The 21,485-nt window shown below is 41.9% G+C and overlaps 1 protein-coding gene across 1 annotated transcript in view; it reads right to left on the bottom strand.

The window, feature by feature from the left end:
- Positions 1 to 21,485, bottom strand: part of plxnd1 (plexin D1) — a 74,020-nt gene that overhangs the window by 2,128 nt on the left and 50,407 nt on the right. The window contains exons 20-35 of the mRNA XM_073819063.1: positions 17,667 to 17,784; positions 17,279 to 17,386; positions 15,538 to 15,650; positions 14,467 to 14,571; positions 13,819 to 13,949; positions 12,947 to 13,145; positions 12,679 to 12,825; positions 12,441 to 12,597; positions 11,872 to 11,975; positions 9,747 to 9,810; positions 9,609 to 9,643; positions 8,451 to 8,555; positions 3,576 to 3,739; positions 2,939 to 3,086; positions 2,130 to 2,270; positions 1,604 to 1,678 (exon numbers count right to left, since the gene is read on the bottom strand). Of these exons, the coding sequence (XP_073675164.1) occupies positions 1,604 to 1,678; positions 2,130 to 2,270; positions 2,939 to 3,086; positions 3,576 to 3,739; positions 8,451 to 8,555; positions 9,609 to 9,643; positions 9,747 to 9,810; positions 11,872 to 11,975; positions 12,441 to 12,597; positions 12,679 to 12,825; positions 12,947 to 13,145; positions 13,819 to 13,949; positions 14,467 to 14,571; positions 15,538 to 15,650; positions 17,279 to 17,386; positions 17,667 to 17,784 (1,914 nt within the window). The remainder of the gene's footprint in view (positions 1 to 1,603; positions 1,679 to 2,129; positions 2,271 to 2,938; positions 3,087 to 3,575; positions 3,740 to 8,450; positions 8,556 to 9,608; positions 9,644 to 9,746; positions 9,811 to 11,871; positions 11,976 to 12,440; positions 12,598 to 12,678; positions 12,826 to 12,946; positions 13,146 to 13,818; positions 13,950 to 14,466; positions 14,572 to 15,537; positions 15,651 to 17,278; positions 17,387 to 17,666; positions 17,785 to 21,485) is intronic.

Raw genomic sequence — 21,485 nt, 5'->3', positions numbered from 1 at the left:
TTTGGGGCGTGGCTACTGTAAAATGTTGAGTTTGGGGTGTGGCCACTGTAAAATGCTGGGTTTGGGGCGTGGCTACTGTAAAATGCTGGGTTTGGGGCGTGGCTACTGTAAAATGCTGGGTTTGAGGTGTGGCTACTGTAAAATGCTGGGTTTGGGGCGTGGCTACTGTAAAATGCTGGGTTTGGGGCGTGGCTACTGTAAAATGCTGGGTTTGGGGCGTGACTAATGTAAAATGCTGAGTTTGAGGTGTGGCTACTGTAAAATGCTGGGTTTGGGGCGTGACTAATGTAAAATGCTGGGTTTGGGGCGTGGCTACTGTAAAATGCTGAGTTTGAGGTGTGGCTACTGTAAAATGCTGGGTTTGGGGCGTGACTACTGTAAAATGCTGCGTTTGGGGCGTGGCTACTGTAAAATGTTGAGTTTGGGGTGTGGCCACTGTAAAATGCTGGGTTTGGGGCGTGGCTACTGTAAAATGCTGGGTTTGGGGCGTGGCTACTGTAAAATGCTGGGTTTGAGGTGTGGCTACTGTAAAATGCTGGGTTTGGGGCGTGGCTACTGTAAAATGCTGGGTTTGGGGCGTGGCTACTGTAAAATGCTGGGTTTGGGGCGTGACTAATGTAAAATGCTGAGTTTGAGGTGTGGCTACTGTAAAATGCTGGGTTTGGGGCGTGACTACTGTAAAATGTTGCGTTTGGGGCGTGGCTACTGTAAAATGTTGAGTTTGGGGTGTGGCCACTGTAGCAGGCTTTGTTTAGGGCATGGCTACTGTAAAATTATGAGTTTTGGGCGTGGCCAGTGTTGCAGGCTGAACCACAGCTTGTTTAGCCAGTGCATGGGAAAAGAAATTCCCATTTGGTGCACATACATGAAAGTCAACATTCAAAGAATGGCCAAATACGCAGAGACAGACAAAGTGGTAAAGCACAAGTAAACACGGCCAGTGTTTTTAAAAGATAGAGGAATTTGATGGAATGTCTGGGATTCAATCAAACTGAAAAAACTGCTTCTCAACAACAAAAAGTTTCTTCTCAACAAACAAAAAGTTTCTTGTCAACAGGCAAGCTGAACTCAAGCGTATCAAACACACGTTAGCGCTCGACTGTAGTGTTTTCTGTTCAGACAGCAAAACTAAATGCATTTAAGTTGGAAATGCAAAAAACAAATCAAAGTTCTCTGACTGACAAAAAAGTGAAAGAGAATCCAAACACATGCCGGCCTCTTCACACTCGTGTAGTGCTCTGCACATTCACAATAATCAGCATTGTTTAGCAAACCCCCATACGATTGCGCTTTCACGTCAAATGAGCCCTATTGAGAGCACAGCTGTCAGCAGAAACGGGCTCAATCACAACTCAAGAATGGACCTTCACATCGGTCCGGGGCATCGGCATCCTGCTGCCGGCATGCTCACACACGCTCACACACACACACACACACACACACACACACACACACACACACACACACACACACACACACACACACACACACACACACACACACACACACACACACACACACACACACACACACACACTCACTCACTCACTCACTACAGTTATGCCAGCACAGGTGTGGACAGACGGCAGGAGGAGCGACTCACCTGATTGCGATATTTCTTGGCATACTTGTAGACTTCTACTAAGGCCAGGTTGGTGTTGAACTCATTCCTGTATCTCTGCAGCAAAAACCATTCAGAAAATCTTTGTAAGTACACAAATATATATTTCTCATATGTACTTGATATTTTTGCATTTTGAAATGATTAGAATGACTATTTATCAACATATACAGCTACTATAAATATATCCAATCTTACAAACAGTACACTCACATAAAGCAAGATATACAATACTGTGATATATGCAATACTACACAGCAGTCCTCAACTGCGTGAATCATCCATCTCAAATCTGCTATAATCTGCTATAAATATCTGACTAAAAGGCATGAAGACAGTAAGGTATTATTAACTCTAAAATTATGATTTTCTGTAAAGCTACTTTGAAACCAGGTCTATTGTGAAATGGACTGGTCTTGACTTGAAGAGCATTACGCAGCTAAACTCGTTGGCTCTGTTTCAGTGTAGACAGCAGGGCAGCGTGATCAGAAGTGTGCGCTCGACTCACCCGTGACTCCTCGGCCAGGTGAGCGTTCATTTCCTGTTCGCTCAGCGGCGCCATTTCTTGAATCTGTTTGTAGTAACACTGCACTCTCTTCTTATACTCAGGGATCTCTTTGGCATAAAGCAGCTTATTGGTCGGAGAATCCTGTGATAAAAAAAGCAATAGATGAGAATAACTAGAATATGTGCTGCGTGATTTGCTTCACTGATTTCCAATACTGACAAGTGTTTTGTTTGTGATTGGAGAGATTATAATAATGTCAATAATGATCAAGACTCTTTTAAGATCAGTAAGGGATTTATCATCTGTATGTTTAACTATCAGCAAACATATATTCCTGTCTGGTTTATTCTTTCAGATCCGCTCACACTGCTCCGCCTGTGATATCCAGTTATTAGGAATCTGTGTGATTGAGAGTTTAGCATGAGGGTGACAAATGTCCCTATGCAGGTTTCGCTCATGTTTAGGTTAGTCACATGAATTTGTTGATCACCAGAAGCCTGCTTTGTTTATAAGTGACTTCTACGTAAGCTGTGCGTCACACATGACAACAGACAATGGACCTGTTGTTGACTACACCTTTAGACATCAATGGCAGAACACTGCAGAATGAGAAAATCTGACCACAAAGGTCATTTTTTCACTCCCTCAAACTGCTCATTTACAGAGTTTATTTCATTTTTCTTTCCTGATGTCATATGAAGAGGTGCTGCTGTGATGAAAGCTTCCATTTCCATATACGGACAGAAACGTTTACATTCACTCAGCCATACAGACACACATAGAAATGATTATGAAAGGTGTGTTCTTACTTTGCCCAGCTGCAGGTCAGAGAGTGAGCAGGCGTCAATGAAAGCCTGAGCGATGACAGACAGACACGCATCCATGTGATCCGTCTTATCGATATCAAACACAAACTGAGGGTTCTTCAGGATATTGACCCAGAAGCGCAGAGGCAAACTGCAGAGAGACACGAAGAGAACATCACAGTCCTGTCACAGATGCAAACGTGGTGCGTTTAACACTTATGCTGTCTGCTATAATTGGTGCTCCAGCACTGCTTGTGCTCTTTCTCCTTCAGGATTATTAGCTAGTGCTTGTATTATTCTCACTGTAGATCACTTTGGACGAAAGCCCCTGCTAAATGAATATGTAATGTGAATGTCATTTCTCAGTGTGGTCAGTCAACAGCAAACACATTTAACTTCTGTAATGTGCTGTAGGGACTTGTTTCGTCCACAGGGAGCTGAATGGATGGTAAAAAGTGCCTCTACATGACAAGTGTTTGGAAGCAAGGGCTTGAACAGGAAGTGACCTTAATGATTAGTGATTAGCAATTAATTGACAGTGGCAGAGCAAGTTAGTACATTTCCATGAATCTTGAACTGATGGATTGTACAAAATGACAGAGGGAATGTGCATCAGGAGAGTGGACAGATTCATCAATACCTGTTCGTCTTCCAGATGTGTAACGTGTCTGGGTCGGTTATGCCACGCTTGTCCGCCTGTTCTTCCAGAAAGTCAAAGAAGTATTTGACAGCTAGCGGTGGTTTCTCTGGAGGAATGCTGAGGATGGCCTGAAACAGATCGTCCAGGAACTTCTGCAGGGTTCCCTGTGTAAGGCACAAACACATTCACACAGTTATTACTGCTCATACTGCACACTCTTCCGTTACACATCAAATCTATGTGTTTTTTCACCTTAATTTATCAGGATTTATGACCCTTTCCCAACATCTACTGTCCCTTTAAAACATAAACTATTGATGAGCTCATGTTTGTAATGTCATAGTTATGTGGTCATAATGTGACCTGAAGGACCTTTGCTGGATTTAACAAACGGTCCGGTGGGTAAAGCAGTAGAGATTGCATTATATCCAGCTACATCTGGACAGATGAGAGACTTGCACAAGAATCTACAGTGAGGGAAAAATTATTTGATCCCCTGCTGATTTTGTACATTTGCCCACTGACAAAGAACTTATCAGTCTATAATTTTAATAGTAGGTTTATTTGAACAGTGAGAGAGAGAATAATAACAGAAAAATCCAGAAAAACGCATTTCAAGAAAGTTATAAATTGATTTGCATTTTAATGACTTAGTACTTGGTGGCAAAACCCTTTTTGGCAATCACAGAGGTCAGACGTTTCTTGTAGTTGGCCAGCAGGTTTGCACACATCTCAGGAGGGATTTTGTCCCACTCCTCTTTGCAGATCCTCTCCAAGTCATTAAGGTTTCGAGGCTGACGTTTGGCAACTCGAACCTTCAGCTCCCTCCACAGATTTTCTATGGAATTAAGGTCTGAAGACTGGCTAGGGCACTCCAGGACCTTCATGTGCTTCTTCTTGAGCCACTCCTTTGTTGCCTTGGCTGTGTGTTTTGGGTCATTGTCATGCTGGAATAACACCCAATATCACCCAATATTTGATTGCCCCGTCCATCGACCCTTTGATGCGGTGCAGTTGTCCTGTCCCCTTAGCAGAAATACACTAACAAAGCATAATGTTTCCAACTCCATGTTTGACGGTGGGGATGGTGTTCTTAGGGTCATAGGCAGCATTCCTCCTCCTTCAAACACAGCGAGTTGAGTTGATGCTAAAGAGCTGGATTTTGGTCTCATCTGACCACAACACTTTCACTCAGTTCTCCTCTGAATCATTCAGATGTTGATTGGCAAACTTCAGATGGCTGTACATGTGCTTTCTTGAGCAGGGGGACCTTGCGGACGCTGCAGGGTTTCAGTCCTTCACGGCGTAATGTGTTACCAATTGTTTTCTTGGTGACTATGGTCCCAGCTGCCTTGAGATCATTGACAAGATCCTCCCGTGTAGTTCTGGGCTGATTCCTCAGCATTCTCATGACCATTCAAACTCCACGAGGTGAGATCTCGCATGGAGCCCCAGACCGAGAGAGATAGACAGCTATTTTGTGTTTCTTCCATTTGTGAATAATCACACCAACTGTTGTCACCTTCTCACCAAGCTGATTGGTGATGGTCTTGTAGCCCATTCCAGCCTTGTGTAGGTCTACAATCTTGACCCTGACATCCTTGGACAGCTCTTTGGTCTTGTCCATGGTGAAGAGTTTGGAATCTGATTGATTGATTATTTCTGTAGACAGGTGTCTTTTATACAGGTAACAAGCTGAGATTAGGAGCACTCTCTTCAAGAGAGTGCTCCAAATTTCAGCTCTTTACCTGTATAAGACACCGGGAGCCAGAAATCTTGCTGATTGATAGGGGATCAAATACTTATTTCATTCATTAAAATTGATAACTTTTTTGAAATGTGTTTTTCTGGATTTTTTGTTATCATTCTGTCTCTTACTGTTAAAATAAACCTACCATTAAAATTGCGGATCTTTTTTCTTTTTTTTGTCAGTGGGCAAACATGCAAAATCAGCAGGAGATAATTTTTTTTTTCCTCACTGAATTTGTAGACATTGCTCAGCTTTAAACAGCCTCATCTCTGCTCTCCTCCACACTAAATCAGCCCTGTGTTCCTGCTGTGGACTGTCAGTGAGACCAGGACGTCCAGCAGCTGCTTTATTTGACAAGCCAATCTCTAATTCACTGCATTCGTACATAGAAGTACTGTATTTTCAAGTGACCTTTATTATCCTTTATCATATTTTTATTGTTATATTCTAGAAGCTCTGTTTACCATGTAATTGGCGGTAATGCTCATTCTGACTGCAGGTTATGGTTTCATTAAGTGTTCTGTGTGGACTGGACAGGAGGCTCTGGATTGTGAAAGTACTGATGCAATAACCTTTTCTCATTTCTCAATCCTCTGTTCCCGTGATCAGTCTTCATGAGGTCAGTAGGGTATTCTGCACTGATGGTTATTGTTATTGCTCTCAAATCTTGTGACTGTTTGCACACTTCCGGTTGAATGGAAACACTGGTGCATTTGGCTGCCGCTCCTTTCTCCTGTTTTATTATTTTTAACTTTTATATGAGCCACAGTGGTGGCTTTTTGGAGCTTTGGAAAGTTCCTGGTTATTTCCCTCTTCAGCATAAAGCGGATTGGCGTTTTAATCCTCAGACTACTGTTTTTGTCTCAGAGTTATATCTGCCAGGATTCCCTCTTCATGGCTTTAAGGTACACTGCTTGGAATCTATGTGCTGTAATGTCCATTTTCTGCGACCGCCACACTATATACACCGTGCTCACTTCTCATCGGATAGCATCTTGGCCACTCCCAAGTTTCACTCTTCTGAATGTCTGGTTTTAAGTGTCTCTAAACCATCACTACTGTTATTGCTACTAGACCTCGGAAGTCAAATGACGTTTTCTTATCAGAATTTGCAGCTTTGCTGTCCATGTTGTGCTTTAACTTTGAAAGAACTCTTATTCTTATGGAGTTTAACTTTCACAAATGACAAAGGCTGTCTTGTTTCTATTAGAGTGCTTTAATCTGAAACAACTAGTGGACTCTTCTGCTCATAACAAGGGTCACACCTTGGATCTAGTGATTACTAATAGTTCATTTTTGTCACTGCCTGCCTCTGTAGACATATCTGTAGATCTATGTCCTATGTGCGCTCTGCCTGTAGGTACAATGATGAGCTGCACTCAAAGAAGGCAGCTTGCCATAAGATGGAGTGAAGGTGGCATCTCTCTGGTCTCAATGTACATCACCTAGCTTAGAAGCACCACTCAAATGAATTGTAAGGCAGAGATTGCATCTGTTTGATCTCAGTATTCTTCATAGATAATTATCAATAATCAAAGCAGTTGTTTCATGACATAAAAAAAAATGAAAGTGACGGTGTCCCATACTTGGAATTTGTGCTCTGCGTTTATCCATCCAAGTGCACACACACAGTAAAGGGTCTCACCTCAGTCATGGTATTGAGTCATGGTATTGATACCTACAATACCTGCCGGTACCAAGACTCAAACCCACGACGGGTACTGGCACAACGAAATCTCGGTGTTAGGTTTCTTGATTTTTTTCATTCTTAAGTATTACTTTTGCTTCGGCTGATCCTGCTCAGTACTGCTCTATTTTTCCACACTTGATTTAATCTCTCTGGGCAAAGCTTCACAAATAAAGGTCACCACCTTCATAGTTGATCCTGTACCAACCTGTTTATTTAAAGCATGTTTTGCCTGCGTGGGCACTGTCGTGTTGGGTATCCTGAATGACTCTGGTGTTGTGCAAGCAGCTTGCAAAATCACTGCGGTTTATGCCAAAAAAGACTAACACTGATCTGGACAATTTCAATAATTACCGTCCCATTTCAAATCTTTCCTTTTTAGCCAAACTTCTTGAGCAAACTATTGCATCTCAACTGTATACCCACCTTATACTAAACAATTAGTTTGAACCTCTTCAATCTGGCTTCTGCAAGTTTCATAGCAGAGAAACAGCATTAATGAAGGTTCCTAATATTTTGTTACTTGCTGCTGACTCTGGCTGCGTGTCAATTTCGATTCTTCTTTGATCTCTGTGCAGCCTTTGACACAGTTGATCATTCTCCCTACTCACTCAGAGGGAATCTGTGTTTTCCATTACTGAGACTGCATTAAAAGTCTTACTTTTCAGACTGTAGACAGTTTGTCTCCATGGGTGAACACAAGTCCAAAATTGGCTCAGTCAAATTTGGGGTACCCCAGGGATTGATTTTAAGTCCATTACTCTTTTTTATGTATATTTTCCCCCTTGGTCATATGCTTAAATCTTTTTGTCTTAAGTATTACCTTCATGCAGATGACACCTAGATTTACATTCACTCAAAAACAGGTGATTACGCAGATGTTCCTTTTCTTGAAAGTTGCATCTTTGAGATAAAAATATAGATGTCTCAAAATTTTCTTTGCCTGAACATTGATAAAATGGAGGTAATGCTAATCGGTTCAACCCACTAATTGTGTAAAGGTGGTTCTTTAATACTTAGTGTGGCTGGCTCTGTCTTGGAATTTCAAACAAAATGAAAGAACTTGGGTTAATATTTGACAGAACAGAACATTGCAAGACTACACCCCATGCTGTGGCACAAAACTGATCAATACATTTGTTTTCTCCTGCATTGATTACTGCAATGCTTTGCTTGCAGGGGTTTCAAAAACTTCCCTAAATAAATTGCAGTATGTTCACAACTCAGGGACAAGGACCAAAACTAGAGAGCACATCACTCCAATTTGGGAATTTTCTCTTCCCTATAATATTAGACATGCACAATCTTTTAATGTTTTTAAATCCTCTCTTAAAACTCACTTTTTTAGACTAGCTTTTTCTGTGATTTGTTAGTTTTTTTTTTTGTTTCTCTCTTATATTGTTTTAGATTTTTTTTTTTTTTTTGAGTCCAGCATTACCTTGGTGGAGAGCAGACGTGTCAGGTAGATCTCAGGTAACACCTTCTTCCTGTGGCTGTGTCTGTGGTACTTCCTGTTCTCTGTCAGCTCATCATGAGGCAGCACCTGCAGTCAAACCACAGCATCATTACCGATAAATCATCAATCAACCAGCTCAGAGTGCAATCACAGTAATTATGCATATCTACTGCTTTTTAGCATGACACAGTATAACAGTCCCTAAGCACAAGTTTTCTCATGGCAATTTCTCAGCTGTGAAGATGTGAATCCCTGAAGGCCAAACCCCACAGTGCAAATGAGAGTGTGATTGGTCAGATTTTCTATTATTTGGGTTTAAAGGGTCCAACCACATAACTGAACTGAACTAGACATGTTTCATAAGTTATTACCAAAGTCAGCTCTCTAACTGTGAGACAACAATGCTCAGATTCAGAGAAAAGTGTGTGAAAAATGAGTGTGAAATCAGATCAAGTACAATATATCAGTCAGCAGCCCTTCACATCAGCAATATGGTCATTAAAACTCATGTGTGCAAGACTAACGTTCTCTAGAGAAAGTGTTTGACCAGTTTATGAGAGAAACTTCATACGACTAACTCCTATTACTGTGAAGCTGCTGCTGGATTATGCAAGTCCTAAATATGACAACATCTGCTTACAACACACATTTGAGCAATAAAGGTCAGTGATGAAGTATAACGACTCTTAATTATTAGTATGTCATAGATAATGAGCAAACACTCTAGTGTAGGGGAACCCAACCCTATTCCTGGAGAGTTCAGCTCCAACCCTGATCAAACACACCTGAACCAACTAATTAGCATCTGAAGGAGCATTTGATAATTACAGACAGGTGTGTATGATTAGGGTTGGAACTGAACTCTGCAGGAAGGTAGATCTCCAGGAACAGGGTTGGGCATCTCTGCTCTAGTGTGTAAGACAGGGGTGCTCAACCCTGTTCCTGGAGACCTACCTACCTGCAGACTTTTGTTCCAGCCCTGCTCCAACACAGCTGTCTCTAATTATCAAGGGCTACCTAAAAGATTAATTAGCTGGTTCAGGTGTGTTTGATTTGGGTTGGACCTGAACTTTGTAGGATAGTAGACTTCCAGGAATAGGGTTGGGCACCCCTGGTGTAAGAGATGTCCAGCACACTCACCAGATGAACATATTTTTCTGTGTCCAGATCTTTAACTGTGGATAAACAGAAAGAAGGTCATGAAGATGACTTAAGAAGCAGCAAGAGTTTGTAGGATATTTAAGTTTTGTGTGTATGTGAGGTAAATATGATCATTACCTCTGCCCAGTGTATTCTCTCTCTTGTCCTTCATGCTCATGGCCAGTGACGCTCCATCTGGGATCTGTGAGAGACAGGTCAGAGGTCATTAGGGTTAAGTATAGGGAGCTCTACTCTGGGCCAAGACTTCCACACTGACAGCATTTCATGGTGGAGCCAATGTAGGCATGATATAGGCCTGAATGGGTTTGTCCATGAGTTCCATGTTGGAATGTCTGAATTAGCTAATTTTTGCATGTTGTGTGCTAATATGGGAGAAAATCTGCTGAACTCAGTGTAATAGATTTACACATGGTCAAATAAGTTACAATTGTCACAGGAGACATGGCAGCTGAAAGCATCATCAAATCAGACAAAATATGTAAAAACGAGCAGAGGAGGAGTAAAACACAGAACTTCGTGACTGATGGGTTTTCAGATTCTGTGGAAATCCAGTTTTAGAGAGTTGCACACATATGAATTGTGGGGACTTTCCATTGACTTCTATTGTTTTCTATCATGTAACCCAACCCTAACCTTAACCCTAAACCTACCCATTACAGAAAACATGTTTAGTTTGTTACACTTTCAAATAAACATTAGGCCGGTCCCCACAATGTCAAAAAATTTCAGGTTTACTATCCTTCTGTGGATGTAGGATAAACACTTACAGTGAGGGAAAAAATATTTGATCCCCTGCTGATTTTGTATGTTGGCCCACTGACAAAGAAATGATCAGTCTATAAATGGTAGGTTTATTTTAACAGTGAGAGACAGAATAACAACAACAAAATCCAGAATAATGCATTTCAAAAAAGTTATAAATTGATTTGCCTTTAAATGAGTGAAATAAGTATTTGACCCCTTTGGCAACTCAAACCTACAGCTCCCTCCACAGATTTTCTATGGGATTAAGGTCTGGAGACTGGCTAGGACACTCCAGGACCTTAATGTGCTTCTTCTTAAGCCACTCCTTTGTTGCCTTGCCTGTGTGTTTTGGTTAAATGTCATGCTGGAATACCCTTCTATGACACATTTTCAATGACCTGGCTGAGGGAAGGAGGTTCTCACCCAAGATTTGGCAGTACATGTCCCCGTCCATCGTCCCTTTGATGCGGTGCAGTTGTCCTGTCCCCCTAGCAGAAAAACACCCCCAAAGCATAATGTTTCTACCTCCATGTTTGACGGTGGGGATGGGGTTCTTGGGGTCATAGGCAGCATTCCTCCTCCTCCAAATGCGGCTTTTGGTCTCATCTGACAACTACACTTTCACTCAGTTCTCCTCTGAATCATGCAGATACTTATTGGCAAACTTCAGATGGGCCTGTACATGTGCTTTCTTGAGCAGGAGGACCTTGCGGGTGCTGTAGGATTTCAGCCCTTCACGGTGTAGTGTGTTACCAATTGTTTTCTTGGTGACTATGGTCCCAGCTGCCTTGAGATCATTGACAAGATCCTCTTGTGTAGTTCTGGCCTGATTCTCCACCGTTCTCATGATCATTGAAACTCCACGAGCCGAGATCTCGCATGGAGCCCCAGACCGAGGGAGATTGACAGTTATTTTGTGTTTCTTCCATTGAATAATCGCACCAACTGTTGTCACCTTCTCACCAAGCTGATTGGTGATGGTCTTGTAGCCCATTCCAGCCTTGTGTAGGTCTAGTCTTGACCCTGACATCCTTGGACAGCTCTTTGGTCTTGGCCATGGTGAAGAGTTTGGAATCTGATTGACTGATTGCTTCTGTGGACAGTTGTCTTTTATACAGGTAACAAGCTGAGATCAGGATCACTCCCTTCAAGAGAGTACTGCTAATCTCAGCTTGTTACCTGTATAAGACACCGGGGAGCCAGAGATCTTGCTGATTAATAGGGGATCAAATACTTATTTCACTCATTAAAATGCAAATTAATTTAAAACTTTTTATAAACGCATTTTCTGGATTTTTTTGTTGTTATTATGTCTTTTGCTGTTCAAATAAACCTACTATTAAAATTATAGACTGATAATTTCTTTGTCAGTGGGTAAACGTACAAAATCAGCAGGGGATCAAAAATTTTTTTCCTCATTGTACACACACACACACACACACACACACACACACACACACACACACACACAAATACAAAAATACTCATACACACTCACCTGATAGTGGAAAACAGTATTGAGTTTTTTTCTGCCGTCCTCCATGACAGATGTGTCGTCCAGGTCCTGCAGGATTCTGCTGCTGCGGCCTTCTGGAAACCACTCTGACCGGGACAGACCAATCACAATGAGCCACGACTCACCTAAAAATTACTATTCTTTTTTTTCATGTGAATTATGTTGTTTTATTGACAGCGTATTAGATGGAAGGTCTGTTAGGATGCATTTACATTGGAAGAGACTGGTGCTCTTCAGTCAAATGCTCTTCTGGGTCAAATTCAGTTTTTGGGTTTTCTCCACATCTCACATAACACAGAGCGGCACGAGCATTCAGAATGCACACACTTGCTCCATGTGAAAGCAGCCACATGTCAACCACATTTAAATGAAAATGAAACTTTCCATTAGTCTACTCTGTTCTGGTTCTTCTGATGCAATGCTTAACAAGTCTGCCTGCTCTAAACAACTCTATTTTCACTGTGCTGTTTATTGGCACTATAAAAGTGCTGATCAACATGTAACTGCCTCTGTTGTGGGCTCAGTATGTACAGACTGACACTGATATTTACCCAGATCAACATCCTCTTCTCGAGGCCACTGCGAAAAGGGCAGGTTCTTGTAAAAGGCCTCTAGTATTTTCTCCTTCACTTGACAGATGGTGTCCGTGTTCATCACACGCACGCTCACCGAGTCCATACCGTACCCTTGGAATGAGACATTAATGTTCTGGAAAGCAGAAGGAGAGGGTGAGAGGTCAGATCACTGCTCAATATCTTCATCGTAAGACATCAGTGTGTCAAAGCTCACCTGCGGTTTGGCTTCAATGTTTTCTCTAAGAAGCCACTCCTCGTTGAGCGTGTAACGCGCTTTTCCTGTGATGGCGTCTATCGAGCCCTTGTTGATCTGCTGCTTGATGGCGCACAGCAGCAGGAAGAACGGCTCCCCGACCGTCTCCTAATGGTGCGAGAGAGACAACCGCTTATAAAGGCGCTCATACAGTCAATGAACTGAAGCGAACAGCTCTAGTAAAATCAGGTGCTGTGCTCTTCACAGTCTAGTGTACTTGGGAACAAACCTTAAGGTAGCTGTACATGCAGATGGACATCCAGTTGGTGAGCATCTTCTCCACCACTGACTCTGTTCGGCGGAGCATCAGTTTGGGGTTTTTGGAGGCTGAAGCGTCGATCAAATCGACTAGCAAGTCCTTCATGATGCTCGTGTAGTATTCCAGTTTACCATGGAGGGCAATAGTGAGCAGAGAAGCGAGATTGCACCTAAACATCAATGACAGAATGCATACACATCAGTAATTGAAAACATTCACATTCACGCTGGTGTGGATAGAGTTGGGGAAAGGCCTGTCCTCCGCAGAGCCCTTCTGATGAATAACTCCATACAGAGGAAACACTCCCTCACCGGACACCAGCTCTACAGCTAATCACACACACATGACAACACAGGCCGGCAAAATCAGTGAAAGCGCTGATCAAATGCAGGGTGTAACTCTTATTTCAAACTGCCAAGATACAGAAGTCAGAGATCACAACATGAAGTCCAATGTTTCTCACTGGACCAGATCATCTGCGCCTTGTTTCCCAACAGCAGCTGATCATACTGTAGCTGTTTCTAAGAGCAATATTTGATTATTTACAGTCCAATTCCTGAAGCACATACATTAATGCTTAAGTGCTACTTATGAGATCAAGTGCTGAGCTGTAACCGTGTAGAGTGTTGGCTGTTACTGTTATAAAATCCGCACTTTATAAACACGTATAATATATTTTGCTATAAAATGTCTACAGTGCTTTAGAGAAACGAGGGCCTGAACTCTGTGCATTCATTTGACTTGTACTGTAGGTTTGTTTGGAAATTATAAACATTCTCGATGTTAAATTCTAAGTTCTTTAGATGTGTGCATTGGTTTCTGGGTTGGAGACCTGTACTCACCTGTCTCTTACAGCAAAGTCTTTCTGCTGCTCGAGTGCATGAACAAAGGTGACCAGGAAGTGTTTGTTGTTGAGAAGAGTGGAAAACAGCGTGATTCCCTCCTCCAGGTTGGGCCGCATGCTGTTAGATGACTTACAGGGAGAAAAGACACATAATACAGTAAAACGCATTCATTTTCAAACTAGTAAAGGGTATGAATGTATGTATGGAGTTGCCCTTATGCATTCTTTCTAGAATCACTTTTCTCACTGGCAGGAGTCATTAGTTCATGCTATTTAGCAATCGTGATTAATTCTTCCTCTTAAAAAACACCCTTTTGTCTAATGCTGAAGCTGAAGTTTCACAATTGCACTAGGGAATCACAACAATAATTTCCCAACTGTGCAAAACAATTCTTCAAACGTTACGAAACATACAGTGAGCCATTAAAGTAAGCTCAGCCAAAATCTCTGAGCAAGAGAGACAAAATTAGACTAATAAAAGAAAGACTTCAGATATGAGGCTGCTGACAGGAAACGAGAGCTTCCTCAGAAAACGGCATATTGTGAAAGATACTGCTTCACTGTTAAAGTGCTTTTTATGCAAACACACACAACCTACATGGACCTTGCTATAGAGCCAACGTTGACTGTAGTATGTGTGTCTCACCTGCCAGTCCTGCAGCAGAGGATGAGTTTCAGACAGAGCTCGTGGGCCAAGAGGATCATTCTCATACATGGGCTGAACCAGACGCCTCTCGTAGTCACAGCACATCTACACAAACAACAACACAGGGTCATTTAGACATCAACACAAACAATGAGGTTAACCATCTACACTTTTCCTAACCGCTCTTAAATGGCTGCGTTCTTCACATTAGTGGAGCACTGAGACTGTTCTGCTGAAACCAAACCAGAAACGTAATCAAGTTTCTTATGTTTCCCATCTCAGGTTAGACAGAGCCAGAGCAGGACTGCAGTGTGTTTGAGGTCGCAGTAAAAGTCTATTAGAGCAAAGGCTCCAAACACACACAAAATTCCCCCGTCTATTGTGTCAGTGCGTTGGAGGGAGTATTCAGGGGTTTCTTGTCTTTGTGCCCAGTATTGTGCAGACACTAAGACTGGAAAATTGCAACATTTGCGGTTTTCGCTGGAGAACAAAAACAGGGGACGAGAGTCCTGTATCTGCCCTGGCTGGAGACTTTTAACTCTTAATAACCTACAAAAATCAATCCAGTGTTTCAAATAAAATAAATAAACACTTTTACATCTAAAAAATATTTATAATGCTACAGGTTCCTCACTACTAGCTGTAGTTTTTACAAAATGTTTCAGCAGTTGTTCTGATAGTAATCTTTAGTATGACTTTAATATGTACACAAACACATGACTATAAACATCATCCACCACTGACGCAAAGTGTCACGATATCTATTCTGTTATATCTGTTGCATCATGATTATAATAATTCTGATGTTTTGCTTGAAAAAGTGCGCTTGTGCTTCTTTCTTTAAAATAAAAATTACTTGGTTAGATATATAACGCAAAGGCATACATACAGTTGAATGCGACTTAAGTCTCCAAATATATTTTGAACGTACAAATTACATTATCCAACAGAGTGAACTTTAACAAATAAGTTCAGGCTTTCCTGAGAAGCACATCTCACGTTTTCCATCATTTAGCTTTCATTCTTGCTTTCACATACATTTGTAATGACACACGTGTGTGGTGATCAAACCTTGGGGAAGAATGTGCGTGTGACGAACTGCTTGTACTCCAGGAAAGGGATTCCCTGTGTGCGGTTCAGCTCTTTCGTCAGATCCGTCATATCAGTCTGCAGCTCCGCAAAACCTGAACCACACAAACACACGGCTGTCATCACACGTGTGTCAAAATCACTAACCCAAACACAGAACATTTGAGTATGCATAAAAACACATGTTATTGATTTCATGCATTTTCCTGTTGAGGATGTGACATACAAACATGTTTGGTTTGCCATTTCAATGAGGATATGGGCATTCTCACAGGAATTCAGTTTTCTGTGTTTCAGATCAAACTCTGATTCACAACGAGAAGCAGCCAACTTTTGAATTTAAAACAAAACTGGGTTTAATATGTATTTTAAGCCATTTGGGTTGTGGGGAGACAGGAAGTGGAAACCATAAACCACTCATAAACCATGTTTACATTGTAATACCCATGCCATTATACACATTTGTATAATCTCATACTCATAAACCATAAAAACCATATATAACAGAGCACACACACACTACAGTCTATGTGAAGCAGTGGTTTGTGGTGAAAAGTAACACGCTGATTCTGGAACAAGCGCTGTGTGTGTGTGTGTGTGTCTCCAGCTGTCCACTGATCTGAGAGCAGTGCTGCTCATTCGTCTCCGGTCTTCAGGACACGAGTGGCACTGATGTCAGACCAGTGCTGTTGGAAAAGTCCTGCTGGGATAACAGGAAGTGAGACATCCTCTTATTGTTTCAACACAGGATGTTTGTGTATATTTAGGGATTAAATTACCATGGAAACTAAGAATAAAACAGGAGGAAAAGAGAAGAGACAGCGAGAGAGAGAGAGACAGGGAGAGAATGGTGGTGATGGTGAGATGTTGCAATCCAGAAAGCTGAGCTCTTCTGAGTCACATTCACAACCAAACACCCCCAACTACAAGAATAATCACAAACCCAAACCTGTGTGTGTTCACTGCAGATTCACATGATCACACTTCTTCATTGAATCAAACAGATGTTCAGATTACAGTGTTCACAGGGCAGAATATAATATCCATAAAAAAAAAAAAACAGTTCAAATAAAACTGCAAATTGTGCCATCAGTTGCTCACGTCACACCAAACCTGCATGACTGTCTTTCCTCAGACGAAAAAACAAACAAACGGAAAACTTCATAAAGGACAAAAAAACAACATAATGTCTTAAAACGTCATGAAGTCAAGCGGTTCTCATGCCGGGTCTGAATATTTTCATGCATGAATAAGAGAACAATCATGTCTTCAGTTTGAGTCTGTGATTTGGGTGATGATCTTATTGTGTGTTCCAATGGTTTCATTTCCAGAGACAAAAAATATCTAAAATGCAATGTAAAGTCACTCTGCATAAAAGCTACTCTGCATGTTAAATAGAAGAAAGAAAGCCATGCGTCGCTGCAAGAACATGAAGGTGTGCAGACGGATGAACTAGATCTTGTCTACACAACTCAAAGGAAAGCAAGTTGGCTAAAGGACAGATGAGTCTAATAACACTGATTTATGACACACTCGGAGTGTTAGATCATTTCCTGCTGGCAGACTCACACGTGAACATAAACACACACGCGTCACGTGATCTTTAAGAGTGTGTGAGAGACGTGTGCTGCTCTGCTGGGATTACAGCTACTAAAACTAACAGTCCATCACCACAGAGAGAATTTTCTGTGTGTGTGTGTGTGTGTGTGTGTGTGTGTGTTACCTTTGCGTATCTCCTCACGGATCTGTGACTCCATCTCCTCCATCTGTAAGAGAGTCTTCTGCCAATATCTCTCTGCCCTGCGGCTCTTAGTGCAGTAAACCACCAGCGCTGCACACAAACACAAAAATGTTATTCATGCTGAAAACACATACATAGCAGCTTCCAAACTGTCCAGGAGATCACTAGTGGAAATGCTTGTCTTTTGCATTAAAAACATTGCAATAACAAGCATTAAGAGTGAGACGATAATCTGAAACTCTGAATGGATTTCAGAATGTTTCTAAAGCTGATGCTCATGATCTCCAGCAGGATCTGAGATGATCTGTCCAGAGGTGCTCTCATGCATCACGTGTGCTGTCTGATGAGTGTATGTATTAAGTAGACGTACCCACAGTGCACAGCAGCAGCAGCACACAGCACACCACGATGGAGACGACGATGGCCAGCTCACTGCCTCCACCCATCTGCACCATCGCTATTACCTTTTGGAAATTACCCACATGCACCTGAAACACACCAGCAGAAAGTCAGACTCACATCTCATTTAGGCTTTTCACACTGTGTTTAACCTCCGGGTCATCGTCAATGTAAACACTGCTTTTAACCCTGGGTAAAGAATCCTGACTGGAAATCTGTGAAGATTTTCAGTCAGGTTTTAGACCGTATCATAGTACTGAGACTGCTCTTATTACAGTTACAAATGATCTTCTCCTGTCATCCGATCGTGGATGCATCTCTCTATTAGTGCTGCTGGATCTTAGTGCTGCGTTTGATACTATTGACCACAATATTCTTTTAAATAGACTTGAAAATTATGTTGGCATTAGTGGAAGTGCATAGGCATGGATCAAATGGTACTTATCTGACCAGCATCAGTTTGTAGCAATAAATGACGAGGTATCATATCAATCACAAGTGCAGTATGGAGTACCTCAAAGCTCAGTACTAGGGCCATTACTTTTTACACTTTATATGTTACCCTTGGGAGATATCATCAGGAAACATGGTGTTAGCTTTCACTGTTATGCTGATGATACGCAGCTCTATATTTCTTCACGGCCCGGCGAGACCAATTTAAAAAACTAATGAAATGCATAGTTGATATGAAAAACTGGATGACGAGTAACTTCTTACGGCTAAATTCAATCTTTCCTTCGAAAAGCACATTTCTAGCATTTGCAAAAGCATTTTTTCATCTAAAAAAATATATTGAAATTATGACCTATGCTCTCAATGTCAAATGCAAAAACGTTAATTCATGCGTTCATGACCTCAAGGATGAAAATGCTTTATTGGGTGGTTGTTCTGCACGCTTAATAAACAAACTCCAGCTGGTCCAAAATGCAGCAGCTAGAGTTCTTACTAGAACCAGAAAGTATGACCATATTAGCCTGGTTCTGTCAACACTGCACTGGCTCCCTATTGAACATCGTATAGATTTTAAAATCTTGCTAATTACTTATAAAGCCCTCAATGGTTCAGCTCCTCAGTACTTGAGCGCGCTCTTATCGCATTATAGTCCCTCATGGTCCACTGCGTTCTCAAAACTCTGGCAATTTGATAATACCTAGAATATCAAAATCAACTGCGGGCAGCAGATCATTTTCTTATTTAGCGCCTAAACTCTGGAACAATCTACCTAACACTGTTCGGGAGGCAGACACACTCTGTCAGTTTAAATCTAGATTAAAGACACATCTCTTCACCCTGGCCTACACTTAACACACTAACACATTTTTATAATTCAAATCCGTTAAAGGATTATTAGGGCTGCATTAATTAGGTCATCCGGAACTGGGAACACTTCCCATAACACCTGATGTACTCACTGCACCATAAGAAGAATGGCATCTACACTAATATTAGTCTGTTTTGTTCTTATTCTGAGGTCACTGTAGCAACCAGATCCAGATCATGTATCCAGATCAGATGGTCACTACAATCCCCCTAGATGCAGTCCGTACTCAGCTCAGATGGTGGATCAGCACCTAGAGACGACCTTTACAGCCCTGAATGTCAGCGGAGACCACATCAACTAGATGAGCCCCCGGGATGGATCATCAGTAAAGAACTCCTCACCTGACCACGGGAACCAGATGAGTCCTTTCCAAATCTGACTTTGCTGCAACATGGAACTTTTGCACTATTGACACTATTGTCCTAATTAATACTGTAAAGTTGCTTTGACATAAGCCGTACTGTTAAAAGCGGAGTACAATTAAAGGTGATTGATTGACTGAAGAAACGTTTTACACCTGTAATCTGAAAGTGGTGTTAGCACCACTTTTTTACCCGAGGTTCTGAAAAGGAGCAGGGTTAGCACTGCATTGTGGTGCTGTTTGTTCCAACGGAGCAGTGTTTGTGTAACCCCTCACACCCGGGTCCCACCGCACCCACTCCGAATGGGTCTCGAACCCGGGTCGCCGGCACGGGAGGCGGACGCACTAACAAGGAGGCTAAAGGCTGCAACCCCTAGCGTCTGTCGCTAGAGTGTCTCTTGAGATCGGGGAGTGAGGATTACCTGCACAGCACCTACTAGCTGGCCTCCGTTACATTTGCTTTGTTGCTGTTGTTCGTCCAACCAGTGACAGTGACACCGCAAATATGCAAATAAGAATGTTACCCCGGGGTTTAAGATGTACAGTGTGAAAAGTGTGTTAATTAATACCCAGGATTACCAGTTAACCCCAGGTATAGTATGAGCAGTGTGAAACGTGATTACAGATAAACCAGGATTCTGTTTATCCAGCGTTTAGGATAACCTAGAGTTAACAGTTTCCAGTGTGAAAAGCCCTACTGAAACCCCCCCCACACACATATGATGTCAGAGGCCCATCATGTGGCAATCTATTCTATTCTTCTGTATCTGCAGAGGTTTGTTCAAGTTTGATGAAATCATCTGGTCTTTCTGCACATTATCTGTTTTTCACATTTTCAATTAGTTTTAAGACACATGCTGCTCATCACTTCTTTCCAGTGATCAAAACACTTCATTATCCAATAACCAAATGAAATGATTTTTAAATAATAGCAGTTTTTCACTGCAAAAGGATCCATTATGACTGGAACAGCTATGGTGGAACATGAAGATTGTCAGCAAGAGAATTAGGTCTCGTCCATCCTCACATATTAATCTTCAGATCACTTGAGTAAACAGTTTTGGGCTACTTATGAAACTCTGTTCACCATATGCTTTTACTGTATGGAGACGAGATCCTTATCATGTGTTCCACATATGGAAGCGAGTCTTCTGCAGATGTGGATGAACGTGATGGTGAGTAAATGATGGCAGAATTTCCATGTTCTCTAATCCTGTGGTTTCCAGTCACTGCCCAGTAGTCCCGTTAAAAAAACGTGGAAAAACCGGCAGAATGCAGGTCTATACATCTTGCATGAACAGTGCATGTGTACAGCAGCCCTGCCGTTCCCATGAAACCGCGTTCCTCGTGAGAAAGTGCTCTAAATGCTCGACTGGGCGTCAAGACTCAGATGTTTGTGCTGTTTGTTGACGTGTGTTTCTTCAGACATTCAGTGCTCTCTCTGCTCCATTAGCTGTGTCACGGCTCTTGGACCGAAGCGTGGTAAATATAGCTGCTGGTGTTTCATAATCAGACAAAACAAAGGAGCGAGGAATTTCAGTCATAATATCAGGGCGGTTCAGGGCTTGATTAACGCTTGTTTTTGTGTCTGACGTTGTGCTCGTCCACCACATTCCTGTGCCTCTTCTTGTTTTGGGAGTGCAGGCAGTGATCCGGCAGATAGAGTCTCCAGCGCTCAACACTGAGCAGATGGTTACGCTGGTAGCGTGATTAGTGTCAGATACAGTGCACTGATAATGGTGATGAGGGTGTGTGTGTGTGTGAGGCACAAATAAAGACATCCAGGGTCCAGTAACGGACTGTAAGTCACAGTGAGTCGTGATGAAGCAGCACGTGAAGATGAACAACCTCTGCTTTCCACAGGATGCAGTGGTGCTTAAACTACAGGATACTCACAAACAATCTACTGCAGCCTCTACACTTCACTACAAGACTGTACATGTTAACATATCGTCGCCTTAGAATTATAAGGTTCTATCTGACATTTTTGTCAAAATTGAGTTATTCACATATTCTTATTCTGTGACACCTTATTTACATTATGTGATGGGTTTTTTAAAGTTGTGTACATTTTAGGAATTTTTATTTAGAAAAGTAAAAGGTTCTAC

This window comes from Garra rufa, chromosome 15 (genome assembly GCF_049309525.1).
Source record: "Garra rufa chromosome 15, GarRuf1.0, whole genome shotgun sequence".
NCBI classification, from domain to species: domain Eukaryota; kingdom Metazoa; phylum Chordata; class Actinopteri; order Cypriniformes; family Cyprinidae; genus Garra; species Garra rufa.
Note: the sequence above shows the minus strand (reverse complement) of the source record. Positions and strands in the feature narration are given on the sequence as shown.